The sequence below is a fragment of the Vulpes lagopus genome, chromosome 1 (genome assembly GCF_018345385.1).
Source record: "Vulpes lagopus strain Blue_001 chromosome 1, ASM1834538v1, whole genome shotgun sequence".
Taxonomy (NCBI): Eukaryota; Metazoa; Chordata; class Mammalia; order Carnivora; family Canidae; genus Vulpes; species Vulpes lagopus.
In genome coordinates, this window is record NC_054824.1 from 51,228,025 (window position 1) to 51,240,718 (window position 12,694).

Below are 12,694 nucleotides of genomic sequence, written 5' to 3' on the forward strand. Positions count from 1 at the left end.
CAAACCTAGGTTTCTTTGTCTAGTCAGTTCTTCACAAACTTATTGTTTCTTTGTCGAGGAGGTATTACAGATGACTACTTCAGTCCCTTGTTTGAGTCTCATATTTTTATGGGGCACTTGTACATACATAATTAAATATTTGCTTTTCTCCTCTAAATCTGTTAATTTAATTATTAGACCAGGCAAAAGAACCAAAGGAGGTGGTGCAAAATTTTCTCTCCAGACACCATCTTCTTTATAGCACAGGCCAATACACAGTTTAAAGATTAAATTACCATAAAGAATAGTTATTTCTTGTGGAGAGTTACTTCCCTTTTAAATTCAGATTGTAAGTGAGGTTAAGACAAATAAAAAGAAACAAATGTTAGCATATTGAGAGAAACAGTAATCTATTTTCTTGTTTTGGCAAATCATAAGCAAGATACTAATTCAGAAAACATTATTTGCTTGAAAAAGTCATAAAGATGGTAAATTGGTATTTCCATTGTTTTGTTTTGTTTTGTTGCCTGAAATCCTCATTGGTTAAGGATAGAAACTACTTCATTTCTACAAAGGAATGCCATGTACTTTTAAGACAAGTGCTGTCACACTTTTGTGAACTATCAAAGTCAAAAATGGAATTATCATGAGAGAAAAAGAAAAACAACCAGATAACTTTAAAGACATTTAGCTACTCTGCTATCCTCTATTAGTGTTTTTATATGCTCAGTGATATAAAGGAAGCAGAAGCATGGAGTCTGGGGTGAAACAAGAAAACAGGCACATTATAATAACAAGGTGAAGAAACAAAGATTCCACTGTCACAGAGAACCTCACATTGCTTAATTTCAATTTAAGGGGTTACTTAAATGCATGGCCTTATGGAAATTTAATGATATGTTATGGTTCATCTGAACTTGTCAGATGGCCCCAAGCTGCGATAATCAACTTTTCAATGTCAGATTCATTTACTCCTCGAAGAATCCTGAAATAGCCATTCTCTCCCCATGAAATTCCCCAGGAATTGGCAGCAATCTGTAGAAAAAAAAATGAGAAAAGCTGAGTAACATAGTTGGATATTTAATCCTGACTGTAAAAACACAAAGGACTTATACGTAGCTTATTATAGACCATAATTAAGAGACTATTTTCTAAATAATAAAACAGTTATGCTATTTATAAATTACATTAATGTGTATGTTTATTCAAGTTCACAGTAACCAGAATTGGTTCAAAACCCCTCGGTTCCCAAGCATACAATGATAACATATAAGAGAGTTTGTGATACCAAATCAAAAGATGACACACAACCTGCAATTATAGTGTCTCCTATGTGACTTGGCTCTGTGTTAGGAACCAGAGGAACAAAGATAAATAATATATTATCCTCTGTTCAGGGAGCTTATGGTCTAATGAAGGACAACAACCATAAGCCACAGACTAAGGTAGAACTATGCACAGGGAGCTATTGAAGATAGCTGATGGGCATCTCATTATTTGGGTGGTTCAGGAAAAGTTGTCATGGAAGAAGTTCCACATGAAATGCATATTAAAGCCTGGGAATAAATTAACCAGATTAAAAGAGGAGAAAAGGAGACTCAGGTGAAGAAAAACAGTAAAAGCATACACAGCAAACCATGGAGCAGCATGAAACACTGAAAGGAAGCAATGAAATTAGTATAATTAGATCATAAAACAGAAGCCGGTTGGTAGGTTATGAGGCTGAAAGGGAGTTAAGGAAATACATACTGAGAAAATAATGGTGAAAATGATGACAAGTTCTTGTGTTGCTTCCAGCAGGAGAGCAGTGTGGACAAATTTATATTTGATTACATTACTCCATGTGGAACAAGAAGGATGGATTTAAGAGAGTAAACACAAGAGGCAGGGAGACTAGCTGGTAAACTTGAAATAAGTCAGATGTCTTAACAGGGCGGGGAAACTAAGAAGAGAAATAGGGGAAGTATCTGAGGAATATTCAGAAAGTCAAGTCAATAAGAATAAAATATTGTTTCTACTTTTATTTTTAATTTTAAAATATGAGGATGATTAGAAAGTTAGACTGGGTCCAGAATGTCCTCTGAGGTTTAGAGCTTAAGTGAATAAGTCTTTGGAGGGAAGGGTGGCAGAAACATTAATGGAGTATATAAGAATATTATAAAGGCCAGAAGAGAGCTAGTTGGCCACAACTAAATGTTACAGAAACAGCCCTGAAGGATATTATACCCAGACATGAAATTGCTGGATCACTGTAGTTCTATTTTTAATTTTCTGAGGAACCTCCATACTATTTTCCACAGTGGCTGTACCAGTTTGTATCGCCATCAGCAGTGCACTAGGGTTCCCTTTTCTCTATATCTTTGCCAACACTTTTTTTTCTCCTGTCTTTTTGATACTAGCTATTCTAACAGGTGTGAAGTAATATTTCATTGCAGTTTTGATATGCATTTCCCTGATGGTTAATGGTACTGAGTACATTTTCAAGTAATTATTAGCCACTTGTATTATTTTTTTTGGGGGGGGGGTAATGTCTATTCACATCGTTTGGCCATTTTTTAAATTGGATTATGTGTGGTTTTTGCTACTGAGTTGCATGAGTTCCAGTTTGCAAATATCCCCCCTTCAGCCCCCACCCCCGTGGTTGCCTTTTTATTTTGCTGATTGTTCTGGTAGGCAGAAGTCTTTTAGTGTGGTGCAGTTCCATTTATTGATTTTTGCTTTTGTCTTTGCAACTTTGCTGTCATAGTCAAACAATATCTGCAAAGATCAATGTCAAGGAGATTTTTGTCCTGTTTTCTTCCTCTATCTTTGCAATTTCTGGTTACATTTAAGTCTTTAATCCATTTTGAGTTAATTTTTTTGAATGGTGTAGATAGAAATCCAATTCCATTCTCCTGCATGTGGTTAAATGGTTTTCTCAACACCAGTTATTGAAAACACTGTCCTTTCTCCATTGCCTCTTCTTGGCTCCTTTGTCAAGTATTAGTTGATTATATATAAGTGGGTTTATTTCTAGGCACTGGATCCTGTTCCATTGGTCTATGTGTCTATTTTTATGCCAGTAACATACTGTTTTGACTATTATAACTTCATAATAAAATTTGAAATCAGGAATTGTAATGCTTCCAGCTTTGTTCTTTTTCAGGATTACTTTAGCTCCTCAGGATATCTTGTGTTTCCATACAAATCTTAGGATATTATTCATTTTTGTGAAAATTGTCATTGGAATTTTGATAAGGAAGGCATTGAATTTATAGATGGTTTGGGGTAGTATGGACATTTTAACAATATTATTTTTTCTGATCCATGAACATGGGATATCACACCATTTATTTGTGTCTTCTTCAATTTCTTTTATCAATTTATTTTAATTTTTGGTATACAGATCTTTCACATCCTTAGTTAAATTTATGGTAAATATACATATTTTTATTGTATCATAAATGAAATATTTTTTCAAATAGTACACTGTTTGTGTATAGAAATGCAGCTGATTAGGGTGCCTGGGTGGTTCCGTCAGTTAAGTGTTTGACTTTTTTTTTTAAGATTTTATTTATTCATGAGAGACACACAGATTGAGGCAGAAACACAGGCAGAGGGAGAAGCAGGCTGCCTCTGGGGAGCCTGAGGTGGTGCTCCATCCCAGGACCCCAGGATCATGCCCTGAGCCAAAGGTAGACACTTCACCACTGAGCCACCCAGGGGTCCCAGTGTCTGACTCTTGATTTCGGCTCAGGTCATGATCTCAGAATCATGAGATCGAACCCCATGTGTGGAGCCTGCTTGGGATACCCCCCAGTACTCCCCCACCCCCGCTCATACAGGCTCCCTCTCTCTCAAAAAAGAATGAATGAAAAGAAAGAAAAAGAAAAAGAAGAAAGAAAGAAGAAGAAAGAAAGAAAGAAAGAAAGAGAAGAAAGAAAGAAAGAAAGAAAGAAAGAAAGAAAGAAAGAAAAGAAGAAGAAAGAAGAAAGAAGAAAGAAAGAAAGAAAGAAAGAGAAGAAGAAGAAAGAAAAAGAAAGAAAGAAAGAAAGAAAGAAAGAAAGAAAGAAAAAGAAGAAGAAAGAAGAAAGAAAGAAAGAAAGAAAGAAAGAAAGAAAGAAAAGAAAGAAAGAAGAAAGAAAGAAAGAAAGAAAGAAGAAAGAAAGAAAGAAAGAAAGAAAGAAAGAAAGAAAGAAAGAAAGAAAGAAAGGCAATTAATTTGTGTATGTTGATTTTGTACCCTGCCGCTTTGTTATTAGGTCTAACGGATTTTTGGTGCAGTCTAGGTTTATATATATATATAAGATTATATCATGTACAAACAGAGACAGTTTACTTCTTCCATTCTGATTTGGATTCCTTTTGTTTCTTTCTCTTTTTTTTTAATTTTTATTTATTTATGATAGTCACAGAGAGAGAGAGAGAGAGAGAGAGAGAGGCAGAGACACAGGCAGAGGGAGAAGCAGGCTCCATGCACCGGGAGCCCGACGTGGGATTCGATCCCAGGTCTCCAGGATCGCGCCCTGGGCTAAAGGCAGGCGCTAAACCGCTGTGCCACCCAGGGATCCCTTGTTTCTTTCTCTTATCTAAGTGCTCTGTCTAGAACTTCCAGCACTATGATGAATGGCAGAGCTAAGAGGGGACACCCTTATTTTATTCCTGATTTTAGAGAAAAAGTTTTAATCTTTCACTATTGAATATGATGTCGTATGTGTCCATTATTATGCTGAGGTATACTTCTCCTAAGTTTAGTTTTTTAGAGTTTTTAACCACTAAAAGATGTTGAATTTTGTTAAATGCTTTGTCTATATTTATTGAGATGATCCTATAATTTTTTATCTTTCATTTTATTAATAAGGGTATCACATTTACTGATTTGCCTATGTTGCCAGGCATAAATCCCTATGATCATGATTATGATCATGTTAATGTACTGCTGGATTCAGTTTGCTGGTTTTTTTTTTTTAAGTTTATGAATCTTTATTAATTAGGGATATTTTCTTTCCTTCTAGCTTCCTTTTCTGGCTTTGGTATCAGGGTAATCCTGGCCTTGTGAAATGAGTTTGGGAGTGTTCCTTCCTCTTCAAATTTTTAAAGAATTTGAGAAGGATTTGGTGTTAATTTTTAAGTGTTTTTATTTAAATCACAGTTAGTTAACATACAGTGTAATATTAGTTTCACTTGTACAATACAGTAATTCAACAATTCCATTGAGCACTTGGTGCTTATCACAGCAAGTACACTCTTTCATATCCATCACCTATTTCATCCATCCACCCACCCACCTTCCTTCTGGTAACCATCAGTTTGTCCTCTATAGCTAAGACTCTATAGCTAAGAGTCTATTTCTTGGTTTGCTTCCCTCCCTCCTTTTTCCCCCCTTTGCTCGTTTGTTTTGTTTCTTAAATTCCACACATGAATTAAATGATATTTGTTTTTCTCTGACTTATTTCACTTAACAGAATACTCTCTACGTCTATCCATACCATTGCAAATGGCAAGATTTTTCTTTTTTATAGCTGGGTAATATTCCGTTGCATTCACCATACCTTCTTTATCCATTCATCAGTCTAAGGATGCTTGGGTTCTTTATTTGGCAATTGTAAGTAATGCTGCTATAGACATCTGGCTGTAGATATCTCTCTGAATTAGTTTTTTTGTTTGTTTGTTTTGTTTTTGTTTTCTTTGGGTAAATACCTAGTAGTGCAATTGCTAGATCATAGGGTTGTTCCAGTTTTGACTTTTTGAGGAATCTCCATACTGTTTCAAGAGTGGCAGGATAAGTTTGTATTCCAAACAAGACTGCAAGAGTGTTCCCATTTCTCCACAACCTCGCCAACACCTGTTGTTTCTTGTGTTGCTGATTTTAACCATTCTGATGAGTGTAAGGTGATATCTCATTGTAGTTTTGATTCGTATTTCCCTGATGCAGAGTGTGATGTTGAGCATCTTTTCATGTGTCTGTTGGCCATCTGGATGTCTTCTTTGGAAGAATATCTATTCATGTTTTCTGCCCATTTTCAATGGTATTATTCATTTTTTGAGTGTTGCATTTTAAAATTCTTTATATATTTTGGACACTAACCCTTTATCAGATATATCATTTGCAAATATTTTCTCCCATACCATAGGTTGCCTTTTAGTTTTGTTGACTGTTTCCTTTGCTGCACAGAAGCCCCAATAGCTTATTTTTAGTTTTGTTTCTCTTGCCTCAGGAGACATATCTAGAAAGAAATTGCTATAACTCACGCAAAGAGGTTACTGCCTGTGTTCTCCTCTAGTAGCTTTATGGTTTCAAGTCTCACATTTAGGTCTTTCATATATATTTTATTTGTTTTGTGTATGGTGTAAAAAACTTGTCCAATTTCATTTTTCTGCATGTGCCTGTCCAGTTTTCCCAATACCATTCATTGAAGAGACTGTTTTTTCCCACTGGATATTCTTTTCAGCTTGTTTAAGGTTAGTTTACCACATAGTTATGGATTCATTCCTGGGTTTTCTATTTTGTTCCATTGATCTATGTGTCTATTTTTGTGCCAGATATTTTGTGCCAAATCTATTCTGTTTTGATCACTACCACTTAGTAGTATAACTTGAAGTCCAGAATTGTTATGCCTCTAGCTTTGCTTTTCTTTTTTGAGGTTGCTTTGGCTATTTGGGGTCCTTTGTTATTCCATACAAATTTAGGATTGTTTGTTCTAGCTCTGTGAAAAATACTGGTGGTGTTTTGATAGGAATTACATTAAATGTGTTGACTGTTCTGGGTAGTATAGGAATTTTAATGATATTTATTCCTCCAACCCATGAACATGGAATGTCTTTCCATTTCTTTTTGTGATCTTCAATTTCTTTCATCAATGTTTTAGAGTTTTCAGAATATAGGTCTTTCACCTCTTTGGATAGGTTTCTTCCTAGGTATCTTATTGTTTTTTAGTGCAATTATAAATGGTATTGATTCCTTAATTTCTCTTTCTGCTGCTTTATTATTGGTGTATAAAAATGCAACAAATTTAATTTTGTGTCCTGAAACTTACTCAATTTGTTTATTAGTTCTAGAAGTTTTTTGGTGGAATCTTTCATAGAAACCACCAAAACTGAAACCAGAAGAAATAGAAAATTTGAACAGACCAATAATCAGGAAAGAAATTGAATCAGTAATCAAAAACTCCCAACAAACAAAGGTCTAGGGCCAGATAGCCTCACAGAAAAACTCTGCCAAACACTTTTTTAAAGATGTTATTTATTTATTCATGAGAGACACAGAGAGAGGCAAAGACTCAGGCAGAGGGAGAAGCAGGCTCTCTGTGAGGAGCCCAAGGCACCACTCGATCCAAGGATCATGCCCGGAGCCAAAGGCAGATTCTCAACCACTGAGCCACCCAGGTGCCCCTCTGCCAAACATTTAAAGAAGAGTTAGTACCTATATTCTCAAACTATTTTAAAAACATAAAAAAGAGGGCAGCCCAGGTTTCTCAGTGGTTTAGTGCCGCCTTCAGCCCAGGGGATCCTGGAGAACTGGGATCGAGTCCCATGTCGGGCTCCCTGCATGAAGCCTGCTTCTCCCTCTGCCTGTGTCTCTGCCCCTCTCTCTCTCTCTCTCTCTCTCTCTCTCTCTCTCTCTCTCTTTATTTCTCATGAATAAATAAATAAATAAAATCTTTAAAAAAAAAACATGAAAAAGAAATGAAAACTTCCAAATTCATTCTATGAAGCCAACATTACCCTGATACCAAAAATAGATAAAGACTCCACTAAAAAAGAACTATAGGCCAATATCCCTTATGAACATGGATGCGAAAATTCTCAATATAATAGTCCAAAACAAACCCAACAATACATTTAAAAAATCATTCACCATGATCACATAGGATTTACTCCTAGGTCACAAGGGTGGTTCAATATTTACAAATCAATGTGATATACTACATAATAAAGGATAAGAATCATATGATCCTCTCAATAGAGGCAGAAAAAAGCCTTTGACAAGGCTTTTCCATCCATTCTTGATAACATCCTCAACAAAGTAGGGAGAGAGAGAACATACCTCAACATCACAAAGGCCATATATGAAATATTCACAACTAATATCTTCAATGAGGAAAACGAGAGCTTTTCCTCTATAATCAGGAACACAACAGAGATGTCCACTCTGACCACTGTCACTTAGTATAGAACTGGAAGTCCTACTTCAGTAATAAGACAACAAAAAGAAATAAATGACATCCAATCAGCAAGGAAGAAGTCAAACTTTCACTACTTGCAGATGACATGAATACCCAAAAGACTGCACCAAAAAATTGCTAGCACTGATGTTAAGTTTTATTTAAATATTAAGTAGAATTTATCAGTAAAACCATCTGGTCCTATGCTTTTCTTTGTCGAGAGATTTTTAATTATTGATACATTTTCACTCCTTATATATATATTCAGATTTCCTATTTCTTTTTTTAAGATTTTGTTTACTTATTCATGAACAGAAAGAGAGGCAGAGACACAGGCAGAGAGAGAAGCAGGCTCTCTGTGGAGAGTCCAATGCAGGACTTGATCCCCAGCCTCCGGGATCATGCCCTGAGCTGAAGGCAGTAAGCCACCGATGTGTTCCAGATTTCCTATTTCTTAATAATTCAGTTTTGTTAGGTTGTATTCTTCCAAGAATTTATCCATTTTTTTCTAGGCTATCCAATTTGTTGGAATATAGTTTTTCATAGCAGTCTATTATAATCCTTTGTATTCATTGTAATATCTCCTCTTACATTTCTGATTTTTACTTATTTCAGTCTTCTCTCCTTTTTCTTAGCCTAGGTAAGGGTTTGTCAATTCTGTCTGTCTTCAAACAAACAGTTCTTAGTTTTGTTGACATTTCATATTGATTTTCTGGCCTCTTTTTCATTTATTACTACTCTGATATATAGTATTTTCTTCCCTATACTAACTTCATGTTTAGTCTGTACTCCTTTTGCTAGTTGTTGAAGAATTTATAATTATTTGTGATCTCTCTTCTTAATGTAGGCATTTAATACTATAAAGATTCTTACAATTTCTTCTGCTGAATTCCATAGATTTTAATAGTTTTTTCATTTTTGTTTTTCAAGATATTAGTTTCTCTTTTGAGTTCTTCTTTAATCCACTCTTTTTTCAGAAATGTGTTATATAATTTCCATACATCTGTGAATTTTCCGATTTTTTTCTTGTTATTGAATAGTAGTTCCATATAATTTGGTCAGAAATGATACTTGGTATGATTTCAATCTTAGATTTGCTAAGGCTTGTTTTGTGACTTAACATATGATCCACCCTAGAAAATGTTCTGTGGGGGCTTGAGAAGAATATGCTTAATGCTGTTCTTGGGTGGAATGTAAAGTATATGTCTGTTAGGTCTATTTGGTCTAATGTATAGTTAAAATCCAGGGTTTCCTTATTGAGTATCTTTCTAAGTAATCTGTCCATTGATCATAGTGGAGTATTGAAATCTTCTACTGTTATTGTATTGTCTATTTCTCTTCAGATCTGTTAATATTTCCTTAATTGATTTGGGTCCTCCAATGTTGGGTGCATAGGTTATATATATCCTCTTGATTAATTGATCCCCTTTTCAGTATAAAGAACTTCTTTTCTCTTGTTACAATTTTTTACTTAAAGTATGCTTCATCTGATAATGACTATAGATACCCGTGGTCTCTTTTGTTTTCTATTTGTATGGGATATCTTTCTCTATCCCTTCAGCCTATGTGTGCCCTTAAAACTGAAAAGAGTCTCATAGGCAGCATATAATTGGGTCCTGTTTTTTAATCCATTCAGTCAATCTACACCTTTCAATTAGAGAATTTAGTCATTTACATTTAAATTATTGATAAATAAAAACTTACTTATGCTATCTTATTATTTTCTGGTTGTTTTGTAGTTCCCTGTTTCTTTTTTATCTTTTGCTTTTTTTTATGGGTGATGATTTTCCAGAGTGGTATGCTTTAATTCCTCTTTAACTTTTGTGAATCTACTGTAGGTTTTTGCTTTGTGGTTACCATGACACTAACACAAAACATCTTATATGTATAACAGTCTATTTTATATTGATAACAACTTAACTTTGAGCACATACAAAACTCTATGTTTTTACTCCATACATTATTTATGTATTTGATGTCATAATTTGCTTCTTTTTATATTGACCCTTTGCCTTCTTAATCAGTCCTGACATCATAAAGGAGCACTTTCAAAACTGTGTCTAAAATTATGACTTCAATTTATGACTTCAAAGATGGAATGTCCTCAATTTAGCTGGAAATAAGACAGTAACAAAGTATGTGAGAGTTTTAGCAACAATGAGCTGTTCTGAATTCCCATTTCTAAACTTTGTATTCAGTTCTGATATGTGTATATTCAAAGATGAGAGTCAAAAAATTAGTCATAACCTAAGATGAACTGTCAAAAATAATAATATGTTTTAAATTCTTATAACTATGATATGTAGCACTGTACCTATTCTCATTTGGATGTTTTAAAATTATTACTACCCACATTTCATCATTAGATAGTTGGTAAAATCAGAAGACTACGTGATGTTTTTATAAACAAATGCAAATTTATGTACTAATGGGATCTAGCCTAGGTTTCCATAAAAGGCAATATTATAAATTATGAAGAATAGTACTTTGTAAATAAGCACTAATAAAAGGCACCTCAGAATATATATTTTGTTTATTAATCTTATTCTTCCTACTGTTATTTCTTCTATTCCCTCACCAATTGTTAGTTTTTCCTTCCAAATGCCTGAATTTAAAAATGTAATTTTAAAGGAATGGGTGAAAATGTAGGAAAGAAATTTTCCAAAGATTTACATTTCTTTTTTTTAAGATTTTTTTTTTTAATTTTATTTATTTATGATAGTCATACAGAGAGAAAGAGAGAGAGGCAGAGACACAGGCAGAGGGAGAAGCAGGCTCCATGCACCGGGAGCCCGATGTGGGATTCGATCCCGGGTCTCCAGGATCGCGCCCTGGGCCAAAGGCAGGCGTCAAACCGCTGCGCCACCCAGGGATCCCAAGATTTTTTTAATTATTTATTTATTCATAGAGACAGAGAGAGAGAGACGGAGACACAGGCAGAGGGAGAAGCAGGCATCATACAGAGAGCCTGACGTGGGACTTGATCCAGGGTCTCCAGGATCACACCCTGGGCTGCAGGCAGCGCTAAACCGCTGTGCCACCGGGGCTGCCCAAGATTTAAATTTCTAAAGATTTTTAAATCTTTTCTTTTGAGATATATTGTACAATCACATGTATAAAGTGTATTAATAAGAAGTGCAAAGTTTAGTGAGTTTATACACATGTTTATGAGGTTTATGCCTACCGAAACCTCCAGGAAGATCAAGATAAAAACCATTTTTAGAATGCCAGAAGGTCTACCATTTTCTCTCCCTGTCAATATCTACCTTCCTATCTACCATCAGTTCTTCCTGGAATTAATGTTTTTAATAACAAAATAATCCATCCTTTTATCCTATATATATATATATATATATATATATATGTAATATATTACAGCATATATAACTAACTTGTTTTAAATTGATGAGTATTTTTATTATATAACTGTTCCACAATTTGTTTATCCATTCTCTTGTTGATAAACACAATGAACCTAAGTAATTGTACCATCTACACATTTAACAGAAGAAAGTTCCAGTTATTCCATATCCTTGCCCACACTTGGTAATTCCAATTCTTTTAATTTAAGACAATCTAGTAAATGTTGGATACCTTTTCATATGTTGGCTTGCCATTTGGATTTCCTCATTTGTGAAGTAGGTGTACAAATTTGTTGTCCAGTTTTGTTATTGAGCTATTGTTATTTATTTTTCTTTCTTCCTGTATATTTGTAAGAATTTTATATATTCTGCATGTGAGTCCTTGCCATATAGATAGATCGATTGGTGATAGATAGATGATAGATAGATGATAGATATATGACCATAGATAATCTCTCAGTTTATATTTTACCTTTTCTATCTCATAATGCTGTTTTCTGATAGTTTTTATTTTAATGTAGTCTGATAATTTTTCCATATAAAGTTTATTCATTTTGTATGCAGTTTAAGAAAGCTTTGCCTAATTGATATTACTAACATATTTGTCCAAGTTTTCTTCTAGAGGTTTTATTATTTTGCAATCACACTTAAGTCTATGTTCCAGTTCAAATTGGTTTTTCAAGTAGTTTCTGAGTTAGGGGACCAAGGTTCAGTTTTTTTCCACATGAATATAAAGTTGCTTTAGCTAAGGCATTGACAAACTATGGCTCATGGACAAATCTGGCCAGTAACGTTTTGGTACAGATCATGAGCTGAGTATTTAGTTTTATTTTGATTTTTTTCCTTAAAGAGTTGTGAAACGACTAAAATAGAATATGTGACAGAGACTTCTCTGAGCCCCCCCCCCCCATATTTAAACCATTTACTACCTGGCCATTTACAGAAAAGACAAACAAACCAACAAACTGCTAACCCCTGCTCTAGAATTGCTTATTGTAAAGATTCTCCCTTCTTACTTGAAATTCAGAGGTTTCTTTATGGTAAAACAAGTGACTACATCCTGTGCTTTAAATCCAGGTTATTTATTTTGTGATATCAACCTATTCCTCTAGCCTCTTGACTTACATATATTGTAAAATGATTACCACAATAATTTCAGTTAGCGTCCATCACCTGATACAGATGCAAGAAAGAGAAAAAAAAAAAAAA

At 34.4% G+C, this 12,694-nt stretch overlaps 1 protein-coding gene across 1 annotated transcript in view; it reads right to left on the reverse strand.

Annotated features, from left to right (window-relative positions):
• Positions 1-211: 211 nt before the first annotated feature.
• Positions 212-12,694, reverse strand: part of TINAG (tubulointerstitial nephritis antigen) — a 91,852-nt gene continuing 79,369 nt past the window's right edge. The window contains exon 11 of the mRNA XM_041754016.1: positions 212-1,014. Within this exon, the coding sequence (XP_041609950.1) occupies positions 880-1,014 (135 nt within the window). The 3' untranslated portion in view covers positions 212-879. The remainder of the gene's footprint in view (positions 1,015-12,694) is intronic.